The sequence below is a fragment of the Apis cerana genome, linkage group LG1 (assembly GCF_029169275.1).
Source record: "Apis cerana isolate GH-2021 linkage group LG1, AcerK_1.0, whole genome shotgun sequence".
NCBI lineage: Eukaryota > Metazoa > Arthropoda > Insecta > Hymenoptera > Apidae > Apis > Apis cerana.
The window spans coordinates 2998176-3012659 of NC_083852.1; the positions used below are offsets into that span (position 1 = coordinate 2998176).

At 31.5% G+C, this 14484-nt stretch overlaps 1 protein-coding gene and 2 long non-coding RNA genes across 19 annotated transcripts in view; 1 reads left to right on the forward strand and 2 right to left on the reverse strand.

The window, feature by feature from the left end:
* LOC107994819 (protein numb) overlaps nt 1-12384 on the forward strand; it is a 62235-nt gene extending 49851 nt beyond the window's left edge. For 5 of the 17 annotated variants that reach the window (XM_017051898.3, XM_062085329.1, XM_062085286.1 and 2 more), the window contains exons 3-11: nt 2350-2514; nt 3118-3189; nt 3370-3588; nt 3890-4076; nt 4452-4709; nt 5402-5422; nt 6143-6328; nt 6545-7062; nt 7460-12384. In XM_017051898.3, coding sequence (XP_016907387.1) covers nt 2377-2514; nt 3118-3189; nt 3370-3588; nt 3890-4076; nt 4452-4709; nt 5402-5422; nt 6143-6328; nt 6545-7062; nt 7460-7768 — 1908 coding nt within the window. In that variant the 5' untranslated portion in view covers nt 2350-2376 and the 3' untranslated portion in view covers nt 7769-12384. The remainder of the gene's footprint in view (nt 1-2349; nt 2515-3117; nt 3190-3369; nt 3589-3889; nt 4077-4451; nt 4710-5401; nt 5423-6142; nt 6329-6544; nt 7063-7459) is intronic. The other 12 variants (XM_062085333.1, XM_062085288.1, XM_017051895.3 and 9 more) reach the window with 6 other exon arrangements.
* On the reverse strand, nt 4248-6143 carry LOC133667371 (uncharacterized). Its single transcript, XR_009832804.1, has 2 exons — nt 4832-6143; nt 4248-4739 (listed from the first exon to the last, which is right to left on the reverse strand). It is a non-coding gene; the product is annotated as an uncharacterized LOC133667371 (long non-coding RNA).
* On the reverse strand, nt 11740-13146 carry LOC133667369 (uncharacterized). The gene is made up of 2 exons (XR_009832801.1): nt 12950-13146; nt 11740-12642 (listed from the first exon to the last, which is right to left on the reverse strand). It is a non-coding gene; the product is annotated as an uncharacterized LOC133667369 (long non-coding RNA).
* Between the last annotated feature and the right edge of the window lie 1338 nt (nt 13147-14484).

Sequence of the window (14484 nt, forward strand, 5' to 3'; positions counted from 1 at the left end):
ATCTCGAAAACAATATGATAAAATAGATACTTTTGCATACGCTCATGCTATTATTATTACTCAGAAAAATTCCACTCGACTGTTTAACAAAAATAAATACTACTAAACAGAGTTCATTCAAAACTTCGAATCGAATAGAAACTTTAAATCACTAATAAAGTTTATACGAGTTATATGTTTCCAACAATATTGTTAGTGCACCATCGACGAAAATTTCATCTTCATAAATTAAAAAGAAAGGAAGAAATTAAATTTAATTCGAAAACAGAAGAGAGAGAGAGAGGGAGAGGGAGAGGAAATTTTCTCAACCTACCTCGATCCTTGATCCGTTGGCCGGTTCTTAGGCATGCCGATTTAGGAGGGTAGATTCGTGCTAGGGGAGAGGTCGTGGAGGGTTCAGATATAAAAGATTCGTTGGGAACCGAGGCCAAGATTCGATCACAGGCCATTGTAAGACCTTCGACTCGGTCCACGGCCGTTGCCAGACACTGGTTGCCTTCTATTTTCTCAAGGCCGACTGTTAACGACTCATCGGGGAAACTTCGAAACGGAGCGGCCCTCGTCCTCTGGGAATATTCGCGGATCTCGGGAAAATGCCACATGTTCGTGTCATGTCAAGTCTCATTCGAGATTTACGCTTCGAACGGCTATAATTCAGATAATACAAGTTCACTGCGTGATTCGAATTTCGAGTCCGCGGAATATGTTATACGAAATGTATTCTTCTTCGTTGACAATGATGCCAGAAATGTGGCGTGACTGGTAACACATTTGAACGAGGAGAAGCATGAATTTCTTCGAATAAAATTCGAAACGATATACGATGAATTATATTTTAATTTATATTGCTTTCTGAAATATTTAGCGATAAATAATTTGATATAGAAATAAAATGTAGGCGGTATTCATGATTTGTAAAAATTCCTTCGTTAATATTAAAAATTGAAATAATTTGCTTCCGGTGATAATGAAGCAACTTGATCGATGAAACGAGAAGGAAACAAAAATACTCATAAAAACATTATATATATATATCGATCGAATGGCACATTATAAGTTTAAGGTCATCTAAAATTCTAAAGTCAAATTAAGCTGCGCACACGTGAAGTGATCATTAGCAAGAGGCAGAGAGTAATATATTACATTATACGAAATTACTTTATTATACTTTGTTTAACAGTGAAAGATACATTTCTAATTCCTATCATATTTATAATAATAAAATTTACTTGTTTCAATCGAAGTCTTCATTTAATCAATTTTAACAAAATAATGCTTCCAATATATGTATGCTTCTATCGTGTTGATTTTTCAAATTTTTTTTATTTCGTACTGGGATTGCAAGTTGAATAATCACGAAAACAGTTAATAAGTAGAAATAAAATTGCAAAAGCAATGATTTAACGTGTCTTACCATTCATCGATTAACATTACAATTTACATTACAGTTTCGTTCGAATCGCCTGCGGATTATCCAATTTTCCGCTACCGTTTAACACGGCTCGTTAATCGAGGATCGTTTGACGTTGCCGCTGGCATTCAGCGATGTGAATAGACGTGTTTACTTGTGCGAGAAAACGAGGAATCGGGCCACACGAAAAACGTGCGAACACGTGGGAAACGCGTATATACTGGTCGATGCATGCTAAACGTTTTCTCAAACGAGCATCGTGTGTGTTCGACCCCAAACGATTTCCACGTGATTCTGTACACACTTTTTTTCAAATTAATAAACATAATTCGAAAAATTGTTAAATGCAAATCTCTACGATTTATCTCTACTTCAAATTTTAACGGAACGAAATTTACCAATCTAGTAAAATACGATTCTTTGTAAAGAGGAATGGATGAAGGAAAATAGAAAAATATCAATTGAATAGTACTTGTGCATAGTACTTGTCTACACGTGATCGAAGATAGATAGAAAAAGGTTGCGCATACATACATGGTTACGGTCTTGGAAACTTTTTCGCAATCTTTCTTTACCTCGTGCTTCTCCCTATACCATGTCTATATTTCTCGTGTGTCACATTTCCAGGCTTTCACGTGTTCGTGTTTCTCTTCTTTATTTTTTGCTCGCGTCGTAAAGATTGTTATCGATGCGTCCATTTCTCTCACTCTCTTTTCAAATGTCAACGAGCGAAGTGGAAGAAACGTCGAGAAAACATCGATATATACCATTGACCCGTTTCAATTATTTTAATACCGTGTATTAAAATTAAATAAATGATTTTATAAAATGATTCCACGTTGGAATAATTTTAACAAGAAAAAAAGAAAGTTATGATTCAAACGATTAAATTGGAAAATATTGTATCGACAAATATCTTTGTTATATTTTTTTTACAGAAGCGAGAGAGGTTACCGGGAAAAAGAATGGACCGACTTCGACGAAGTTTTCGTGATAGCTTTCGACGGCGGAAAGATCCTCATGTACCGGAATCAAGTAAACCGCATCAATGGCAAGCGGACGAAACGGCTGTCCGCTCGGCCACGTGTGCTTTCCATGTTAAGGTACAATTCTAATTTTATTATTACACGTTAAATTTACGAAGACGAAAATTTACGATTTATTTATATATAGAAAAAAAAAAGTAATTAGAAGGGATTAAACTGGAATCTTATTGAAAATAAAATTTTTTATTAATTTTTAGTTCAATTAAAAGAAATTAATATCGAAGATCATTATAAAAAGTAATATAAATATAAATTCGTAATTAAAGATTAAAAATTTGATCGTTCGAAACAAAATACGTTCAAACAGGAAGAATTCGTGTGTAATCGAAAATCGGACAGCTATCGGCCGTAAAATTGGCACATATCCAAATAATCGATATTCGAGAGTAACGAGCGTACCATTACAGTTACTAAAATATGTGTATGTGTAGCCTCTTCTATTTTGATAGAAGACCATCCCTATACTTCGAAAATGTTCTTTTCTAATGAATAATAAAACTTGTATTATATCCATTTTCTGAAACGATAATTTCATTCTATATTTCACTAGGAGTCTACAGCTTCTATTATTCTTTTTTTGTCAAATCAATCTCGAGTATCAATCAAACTCGACCCTATTCGCGCTTATTGATTAATCCAATCAATTTCAATTGCTTCCAGTACCTGGGATGTGTTGAGGTGTTCGAATCAAGGGGTATGCAAGTGTGCGAGGAAGCTCTAAAAGTACTTAGGGTAAGCGAAATAAAAATTCCTTTGAAACTGTCAATTCGATATTTTCAATTTGCACGAGTTATAAATTTTCTTATTTATACTCTCGTCGATATTTTCTTTCTATTTCCAAAAAAAAAAAAATCCTTAGAGAAAGAAATTTAAAATCCACTCGATCGTTTTTTCAAAATGAAATTCTTGTAGAACTCGAGGAGGCGGCCGGTACGTGCAGTGCTGCACGTATCAGGAGACGGTTTGCGGGTGGTTGAAGATGAGACAAAAGGGCTGATCGTCGATCAGACGATAGAAAAAGTTTCCTTTTGTGCTCCGGATCGAAATCACGAGAAAGGGTTCAGTTACATCTGTAGAGACGGCACGACCAGACGGTGGATGTGCCATGGATTTTTGGCATTGAAAGAATCGGTTCGTGTTGTTGATAAAATCTTTGATAGAAAAACTCCTCGTTGATTTGATTATTGAACATTTTTTTTTCCCCTTTTTTTTTTTATAATTGATGTTTCAATAATGATTGTGATGATTGTACACTACAATCTGTAAGTACAAATCTGTAATCCCATAATTTTTTTTTTTATAGAATTATGTAAACTATAATTTTCAAATTTTTCTCTAATAATGGAACAATATATTCTTTAATCCGCATCCTTTCTTTGCATCTATATAATTTTTACGGAGTTAACGCTTAATATTCATCGTGTTCATTTAGGGAGAACGTTTGAGTCATGCAGTGGGATGTGCTTTTGCTGCGTGTCTGGAAAGAAAGCAACGAAGGGACAAGGAATGCGGTGTCACGATGACGTTCGATTCGAAAACTTCAACCTTCACGAGGAGCGGCAGTTTCAGGCAGCCATCTTTAACCGAACGATTGCAGGATTCGCGCGAACGCGCCGTAGGTCAGTGACTTTTCTCCCCTAATATACCTGTGAGGCAATTCCAAATTATTAACATTCCAACGAATCTATAATCTATCCTTAAAATACGAATGAAAATAAATAAATATAAAAGAAATGTAAATACATATTTTTTAAAATATCAGATTTGAAATTTTTGAAAAATATAAATTATTTTTAATCTTTTGCTTTTCTATGATTTTATTTTTATAAAAATCTTATTATAGAAAAAATTCAATGTCATTTGAAAATTGTATTGAAAGTTAAAATAACTATAATAAATAATAATAACTAATAATAAATAACTAAAGAAAAAAATTTTTTAGACGTGTTATAAAAATATATTTCTTCTATACAACAAAATTTTTTTTTTCACAGATGTACCACCTATAAAGCAAGTCTACAATCCTTTTGCGATAGAGAGACCACACGCCACCCCATCGATGCTCGAAAGACAAGGTTCCTTCCGGGGTTTCACTCAATTGAACCAAGCATCACCGTTCAAAAGGCAGCTTAGTTTACGGATTAACGATCTTCCTAGCAATCTTGAACGCACACGTAGCCATAGCCTTGAACCGACGGATTTGTCACGGATGCCATCTGCTATGTCTCACATCGTACCTCTGAAGCCACCAGGTAAAGATCCTTATTGCGATATCTTCGAATCTAAAAATATAATCATACGGATATGTATTATAATTTTATTCTATAAAATCGTATATTGATGTTAAACGTATATATTATATATAATAACATACAATGTATGGATATAAGTATAAATCTGCTTAAGATGAAATTCAAAACTTTGATAAAATTATGATAAGTTAAACTGAAGGCTTCAATTATATTCTCAAGAGGACGATTAATTTTTAATATCATGTCGCTATACAAAGTATTGTAGCTATTATTTTATTACTTACTATGCGCAGTTGGCATGAATTATATCTTTTATATTGTTAGCAACATTACAAAATAGATTGGTAAGCGATTGATTTCATAATATCTATTTTTGTAAAATTCTTTTTTCAAATGCAATGATGGACAAGGAAAATTCGATTATATATTTTCTTAAATAGAATTTTTATGAAACGATTTTTTTAAATTTACGAGGAATAAATTAATTAATCATTGAATGTATATGATATATTTGTATTCTGAATATAATATCGATTCTTATTTATTTTTTTCATAATTGCAATCATATTTTGAAGTCTTCAGTAGTAATCGTTCAGTAATAAAAATATTCCGACAAATTGCTTTCTTCCATGTGCTGTGTATAACTAAAATATTGAAACATCGAATAATATAATTCTTCATTTTTGCAATAGAATTCGAAGGATATGACGAAGGTCATTATTCCCTATTCTGTTAATTGTCCATATTGCCTGACCCTTCTTTGATGTTTTTGGATGGTGCTCGTTTTCCTCCGTTGTGTTTAAATATACCATTGTATATGATATGTTGTTCGTTTAAATATAGTTCAACGAAGTTGAACGAGTAGAGGAAGTGGAAAAAAAAAAAATATATATAACGTTCTACATGATCCTGTAGTACTGTTAAATGTTCTCGTTTTATGAAATATTTTTCTCGCTTCAAATTTTATTTTCTAAAATTGTAGTTTTGTTGAACACATAAAAGAAACTGAATTTTTTGAATCTACAGACTTATATTATTTTACGAAATAGCTAAATTATTTTTTTTCTTTTTCTTTTTTTTTTTTTTTCTAAAGCTTTTTCTTTCCGAACGAATTTTTATTGAAATACAAATTATTATCGAAATACAATAACAAGGAATTATCGTCAAAAAATTATTTATTCGTCCTAAAATAATTTCTTCCTCTTAATATTTAAATTCTTAACTTAATTTTGTGGAATAATATGAGTCTATTATTTTCGGAAATATTTGTTTTTTAACATCTTCTATCCCGTTGTTAGACACTTAACACGTATTCACGTGTTTGCGGCATGCGTTCTGTAGTTCCAAGCACTGATTCGAAGCACCAAATTATAGCGTTAGAAATGCTCAATAAATCTAAAATAGATATTAAAATTCTGTACTTTTTTTTACAGTTAGTCCAATACCAGAAATATCACCCGGGGGTCAAGATAGCGTTTCAGCGATGTGTCAGCAACTTTCACAAGGTCTTTCTCTTCTTTCGAGGACCGACGACTTCGGACCAATCTCTACGCAAAGCAGTACAAGCTCTGTGGCTAAACAGCTCTTCACCAGTACCACTGCTAATAATACTCCACCAGGTACATCACGAACCTGAAGTGGATAGAATTTTTTTAATTCTAACTACTGGATACTACTGGATCAATTAACAAATATAATATTCTTTCATTCTTAATACATTCTCCATTAGATTTCAATTTTCTTTAACAAAAATATACCTTATGTATAGTTATATAGTTTTTATAAATGTTTTTATAAATATTGGATAAATGCTGATGATTGACATTCCGTTACAGTGACGAGTAGCAATTCGTTGGACGAATTAAAACTGCAAAATGGTCCAAGTTTGAACAACAACAACAACAACAACAACAACGATAAGAACGACGATCTCAGTAATTTGAATCACGTTGGACCCAGTTGGCAGGAAGCTCCGTCACCTGTTTTGGCTTCGAATCACAGGCTTACACCAATCTTGAATAAAACCAGCAATCTTAGTCCCATCCTTCCAAGAACGAACGCGCCTACACCGATAGTTATGAGCACCCCCGCACCCAATACCACTGTCAGTGTGTTTGGAACACCAGCCTCGGCCAGTCCAGCCTTCAGCACAGCGTCCACGTCCTCCTTAGCAAATGCGCCCACACCGGCTATGAACAGGTCGCCGATACCAGTGACTTCAGTGATGACTCCCAAGACCAGCTCACCGACCACCAGCATGGCATCCGTCTCACCGGCTCTATCTGGAAAGATTTCTAATGATGTTAGTCAAATTAATCAAACCTCAGTGGCGAATACTATCACTACATCAGCGGTAAGCAGAAATGCTTATTCGTTCAGACTCAATACAATATATTATTCAGGCGATTCATGTTATTTATATATTGTTTATATTATATATTGTCTATACTGCATTCTGCTTTTCTACATTTCATTCAAAGAAGTTTGAATAATCAATTATTCTCCAAGTCCTTTTATAAATTCAAAATTAATGTTACTTTCAATTAGAATTTTTTCATTTTTGCCTTGAATTACAAAGGTAAAAAATTAATATCAGAGATCAAAGGGAGAAAGGAAGCATATCTTCTTATATTAGATCTTGTATTAGATCTATCAAAGTAAATATAATCTGCTTTTTTATTTTGCAAAGTACAATCATGCAAAATGATTAAAGAACAAATATTACAATATTCTGTTAATTCCCATTTCAGGTCCAATCAGTTTCAACAACAGCCGCATTGCCAAAGCCGGAGCAATGGCTGGGCAGTATAACCAGCTCGGTACCACCTTCAGTGCAATCTCCTTCGCAAGGACAAATAAGTCCTCGACGGGCACCACCTCTTCACGCGAGGGCGCTCTCCCTCGGTTCAGCCGCCATGAATCAGGCGACCAGAACTGGTCCTTCGGATCCATTCGACGCGGAATGGGCAGAAATAGCGGCGAGGAATCTGCGACAATCGAGCACCACAAACCCGTTCATAATGCCAAACGCGACCCAAGCATTCCAGGTGCAATTGTAGCGCCAGGAGTTTGTCAACAGCGTGGCCAAGTACTTCCGTTCGAATACATAGTGACGACTCCACGTCCGTTCGCGTTTCGACCTCTCGAATAACCGGAAGTATTACACGTGAACCGCGTTAATCTTGATGGAATCGCGTGGTTTCGAATGAGTAATTCTCCAGTGGAGATTCCGAATGATTGATCACGGTAAAGAGCCGTGCGATGAAGAAGGATCTCCAGGAAAAGCGAGGGACGGAGGTATCGATCTCGAAGAGATGTGTTTAGTAGCAATGATTGATATAGAAGTAAATCAGCACAAAACACGTACCCGTTGTTTCTAGATATTAGTAGATTACGCACACACAGCCTCAATAACCTCGAATTGGGATACGAGAAGAGTGAGAGGAAATATGAATTTGAAATAAAGAAAATGCTTTCTGGGACCACGCGTTCGATCGCGTTGGTGAACGTGGATTATTTAATTAAGAGACCCATTAAGAAACGGTCGATCGATCGGCCAAGTCGCACGATTTACTTTAGATGTCGTCGCACTTTATCTGCGGAAAAAACTAGATAACGTCGTTAATATCGATAACATATTTAAATGTCTATCGTGAGATTACTTAATTAAACGAGGTGTACAATAATCTTGAATAGTTTAGGCTAAAAATGATTATCGTTCATTCTGCATGATGAAACAAAATTTCCACGCACCCAAGATTATGATGCACCAATCAGATGTTTCGTCGAAGATAAAAAACGTAAAAAAAAAAAGGAGAAAAAATACAAAAAAATAAATAAGATACCAGAAATAATAATGAAAATAACAATGCTAGTAGCTTAGTTCGAATGCAAATCCACGCGATAAACGTGGCTCGATAAAAAACAATTATTATCAGATAGTTATTTTTCTTTTCAAACGGCCAACAATCGAGGTGTGTAAATGAAAAATTCTGTCGTAGTTACCCGGCTCGAAATATCAAAAATTGTCAAGTTTTATTAACGATGAGCAAAAAAAAAAAAACTTAGATAACAAAATAAACAAAAAAAAAACAAATTAAAAAAAGAAAAAAAAGTTATAATCGAGTACTTATAAATTGATTTATACATTGGATTGATACTGGCGCAATTGAACACCAAAATAGCGGACTGTGATACATGTAGCCAAAATGGCCAGTACTTAAACTTAAAAAGAATCAGACTGTCATAAATTTTGCTCAAAAATTTCTCCATCTGAAACGACAGAGAAAAAAACGGTTACGAGCTTGGGTAGCGCAGAATCTATTATTCCCTGGCCAGCAGAATTAATCACACAAATCCTAAACACACGTATACAACTTAGAATATTTAAGAGCAAAAATTAGATGTTAAAAAAGTTTCTAGAATCAGTACGTTCCACGCTATTGTTGTCTAATATCGTACATACGAACGGGTTGAGCATTCATTGTAAAAGATTGTTTTGAAATTTGAGAGGATGTATTGAGGTGTGTTAGATGTAGATGAACGATACGACATTATGGTTTTGCAGCAGTGATGTTGTGTTGTTCGATAGCTTTATATATTTAAATAGCGTCATATAATCATATGTATATTGCGCTATTTAGATTTGATGTGATTCGATACTTTTATATGTCCAATGTCAGAATCCTATTATTATAATTTTATTGAATTATTGGAATATATAAATCTATCGAATTGTATAATGATATTAGTGCACATTATAAAGATATTGAATCGTATATTGTCACCGCTGAAAAATCGTAAAACGTATTATACATTTACATCAAGCATTACAAATATTGTTTGCAGACTTGCCTGCACATAGATTTTTAAATACCTGCAGAAAAATATAGTACGAAATATTATAGTATACGATATATAAACGATATAACAATTTATGTAATATTAGTGGAAGAGATATATGTAGATTCAATCATACAATCAAGTCATACAGTCTTTAAATTGTTATCTCTCTTTAAATTGTTTCGGTTTTCAAAATATATAAATTATGAATTTGATAAATTTTACTGGTCTCATAATATCTCTTCTACCAGCGATAATTATTTGTAAATAATTTATGCGACTATTTGCAGACAATGTTTGTAAACTATGCCTTTAGATGAAAAATGGCTCGCGCACATGTAATAGGATACATAAAAGGTGCTTCCGCTTGAAACAAGACCAAAAAAAAGCACACACAAGAAAAATAAAGAATAAGAGATAAAACGAAGATTGTTTCACGAGTCAACAGGAAAACAACGATGATGTTGTATTCCGACGTGAACCTATAGCACTATAGATTGTTATGCGAATTATGTCAATTGTTGAACGATTACGGAGATTTGTGAATGTTCTCCACATCCTATATATTGATAAACATGGGGTTAATGTTGCATCTTAAAGCTTCTTTCACTTTTAGTCGATGAATAAGCTTTTAATTTCTTGAATTGATGATGATTTTATAGCAACCCCTTGTTATAATATATATATATATATATCTTTCTACCTTCATATATATATATATCTTTTCTATTTCAAAAGATATTTTCGATTAATAATAATATTCTCTTACAGAGAAAAGTTAAAGAAAAGATTTTCTTTCCCCGTTATAAGATAAATGTTTTAAATCTATAATTTATTCTTCTAAGTGCCCATATATATATTTCAAAAATTATTCATGTAAATGCTAAATATGATAAATTCTTTTCAACTACAAAGATCCAGAAACATAATATGAAAAAAAATCATACATTATGTCACGTTACATGGCAAGGGGTTGCCATCGAACAGGGGTAAAAAGAGGTGGAGGCAATAGATAGAATGACTTCGTCATTGATGGAGAAGAGGGTACGTGTTCGATCGTCGTTTCGACGAATCGTATGTGTGCATTGTACATAAGTAGTAGTTATTTAAAAAAAAAGATGTTACGAAAGGAATAGAGAGAAAGTAAAATCGGACTGGTGAAGAGAGAGAAAGAAAAAGAGAGTGAATGAGAGAATGAGTGAACGAATGAGAGAAGAAAGTTCATCGAGTCGATGATAATCCTAATTCAAACAGAAACAATATTCTTCGTTATCGAGATTTCGTTCAGTTTAAATTATAAGTTATTCTTGTAAATATAGTTCGGTAATGTTTCTCAGCACAAATCGCGTTGCTTATACAATTTTAGAACTTTTATCCGGTGACAATAGTATAATCTGTTTGAAATTAATTATGCATTGAATATAATTGAGTACTATCTTTCTTTTTTATAATCTTTTAGATTTGATTCTCTGATGATTGAAAAAATCTTTTGTGAGTGGGTCCAACTCAGTGTTGTTCTAGTTAATTTTTTGTCCACTTTCACTTTATCATCGGAAATATGTAAATATAGCACGTTTGTCGAATATAACCTTCGGCATATAAGAGATAATTCTTTTCGTTAATCTCGAGAGATCGATTGATTCTGAACAGACTATACCGCGCCACTTAAAGATGGAAATAACGTAAATGATACTCGTCACATAGAAAAATCCTAAGCCCGATATCGTTCTCGTTTGGCATGATTGAGTTGATCTTTCGAATCATCTTCTTTCCGTCCGGTAAATCAAAAACAACAAAAGCGAAAGAAACGAACATCGACATACCGAAGAGAAAATAATGGATAGAACCAGAGAAAATGAAACAAAATAAATAAACAGAATAATTATCGAGATAGCACAAGCGCGATCATGAGGTACATATCACGGAATTTGTATAAAAGAAAAGCGTGTGATAGAGAAAACGAACATTGGTTGATTAATGTACTTAAATGTGTATTAATACGCAGTTTGTTTCTTCGTTTCAATTTTTTTTTTCTCTCTTTCCATTTAGAAACGAATATAAAGAATCAATGTCGTGGATATCGTAAATCTTCGTTTACATTGAAGTAACTTGATTTTTCAGGTTAGTTCGGAGAATTGTATATACAACGATGATTATATATAGTATATATATATAATATTGCCTTAAGTACTTATTATTTTCTTTTATTTTTTTTTTATTTTTTACATTTTTTTTCTTTCATATTGTACTTACATATAACTTACGCATGTAAGTTAACTATTCGTTTAAATTTATTTGGCTAGGATCTAAAGGATCTAAATTAAAATAGAAATCATCTTGACTGGTTTCTGTTTCTAACCTTAAACATTTTCGATCTGTTGCAAAACTAATCTGTTTATTCTCTCGGTAGTTTATCAAATAATGTTTATTTTGGAAAATTTATTATAAAAAAATGGAAAGAACAGGCATCAGTTGAGACATATTCCAGTGTCTTGGCTCACTGAAAGAGATTATAGTGCATTTAAGATTGTTTAATTTGTTACGTGAGCACACAAAAACACTGGAATAAGGGAAAAGGGATAAAAATACAAATGGAAATAATATACGACAGATGCACCGCGTGCCAAATTTGAGAAAAGTGCAACCGCATTATCTGCGAATTACTTCAACATCGTGCACGCTTCCGTGGTTGTGTTGTACATAGTATCGCTGATCGATTCCTGAATCAATGTACGACTGCGTGTATATTTCGTGAAAGTATCCTTGTTCGTTTTACAATGTATCTGCCTCTGTAAAGATACGATTTATTATAATATCTGTTGTGATTACCAAATTGGCTTCTATTATTGACTTCTATTTTTACCTACTACACACATATAAATTGGATGACATAAATGTAAAAAATATTTATCTTTTTTTTTTTGTCTTTTTAAAAGAATCAAAAAAATCAAGTCTATATAGTTCTATCAATTTTATTTAAATCTATTCTGTGATTAAATAATGAACAAAATACGTGTATATATATATTACAGTATTTTTTTGCGTTCATATTTTAATTATTTTTGAATTGCATTAATTATAATCAATGTTCCTATAATAGTTATAATCAATGTAATAAATTGTTATAAAGATATATATATATATAAAATATTATTAGTTAAAAATTTTGTATATGGTCAAATCACTTTAATATAGATATAAATATTTAAATATTTCCTTTATTTTAAAATTCTAGAATAAATTATCTGATAATAATATACGTTCAAATTTTATAATAGCATATTTCCATACTTTAATTTATTATATATATATTATATACAATTTAAATGAGTCTTTCAATTATTATGAAAATTAATTGCATATCGATCATTTTTTGGTATGTGAAAAAGTTCACGTACCAAAAATATATTCAATTTGGATCAAAATTAACCTCAAAATTTTTAGTACAATTTTTAGTACAATTTAGTTCAATTTTCTAATTCAATTTATTTTTTAAATTTTAATATTCTTAAGATATTGGCATTTATTATCTGAATCTAATAGAAAAGTTGAATTTTATATAAAATGACAACTCTAAAAGATGCATTAGAAAGATATCCACCCAGTTTAGCTACGACTTGTACATCAAAAAAAAATAGTGTTTCAACACAGCCGCTATGTCCAAATATTCAACCACCTATTACTGGCACTTCTGCAGTTCACTTTCAAATTGCATATACTTGTTACGGGTATGTTAATGTTTATAGACATAATATTTAAAAAAATACATAAAAAAATTTTACTTAAATATATCGAAAAAATTTGTATTTGAATATAAAAAAATATAAGATGATTTTATAAATATTTTTTAGTGTTAAATATTTACCCTGTTATTATCCACGGCCAATATGCTGTCCAGTACCAGTGATACCACCACCGAAAGTAAAATGTTATGGAAGATTAGTCGATCGTTGTGGAAGACCTATTTGTTTATATTTCTGATATTATTCTGAATTGTTTTTCTACATATTCACAGTGATTCTAAGTGTATAGTTAACAAAGAATATTTATTAACATGTATATAATCTATATCGTTAATTTTTTTTATTTATTATATGATGTAATATCATATATGATATAATACGATGTAATATAAGATCTTTCATCTAAATTGAAAAATTAAGAGGATATCTTACTTGAAAAAATAATTATATATATAGAAATTTTTTATATATAGAATTAAATTTTATATATATAAAAATTGCATTTTTAATATCTATTATGTCTAATATCTATATTTACACAAATTAAATATAAAATAAATTTTATAATATATTTTTTATATTTTTTATAATAGATTTTTATGCATACAACATCCTATTTTTAAATATTATATAATGAATATATAATGGAATTTTTTATCTCATTTTAAAATAGACATAAATATAAAAAAAATAAAAACTGAATTGAGCTCTGTTAAAATTTTCAATCAATATATTAGACAATAACATTAATCAAATATCAGCAAGATATTTTCTTAAATGTATAAATTTTCTAATTTGTAAAATAAATATAAACAAGAAAAGCTAATAATGAGAGAAAGCTAGGGATAGAATAAAAATTCAAGAATTAGCGCCATCTCCAGAATGACATAAATGAAATTAAATAAGCAAAAATAACAAACATTAAGAGAAAGATAGAGATAAAATAAGAATTGATTATTAGCGCTATCTCTCGAATGCTAAAAACATTTCTTTAAAAACAGCGCCATTTTTTGAATTTAATTTTTTAATTTTTAAAGAGTTAATACTTGTAAGATGACGCTAGTGATCAATTCCTTTATCTAATATTTGCTATTTTTGTCAATATTTGTGTTTCATTTGCGGCACTCTAGAGATGGCGCTGATTTCACAATTTTTATTCTATCTCTATCCTTTACGAATTATCATTTGCT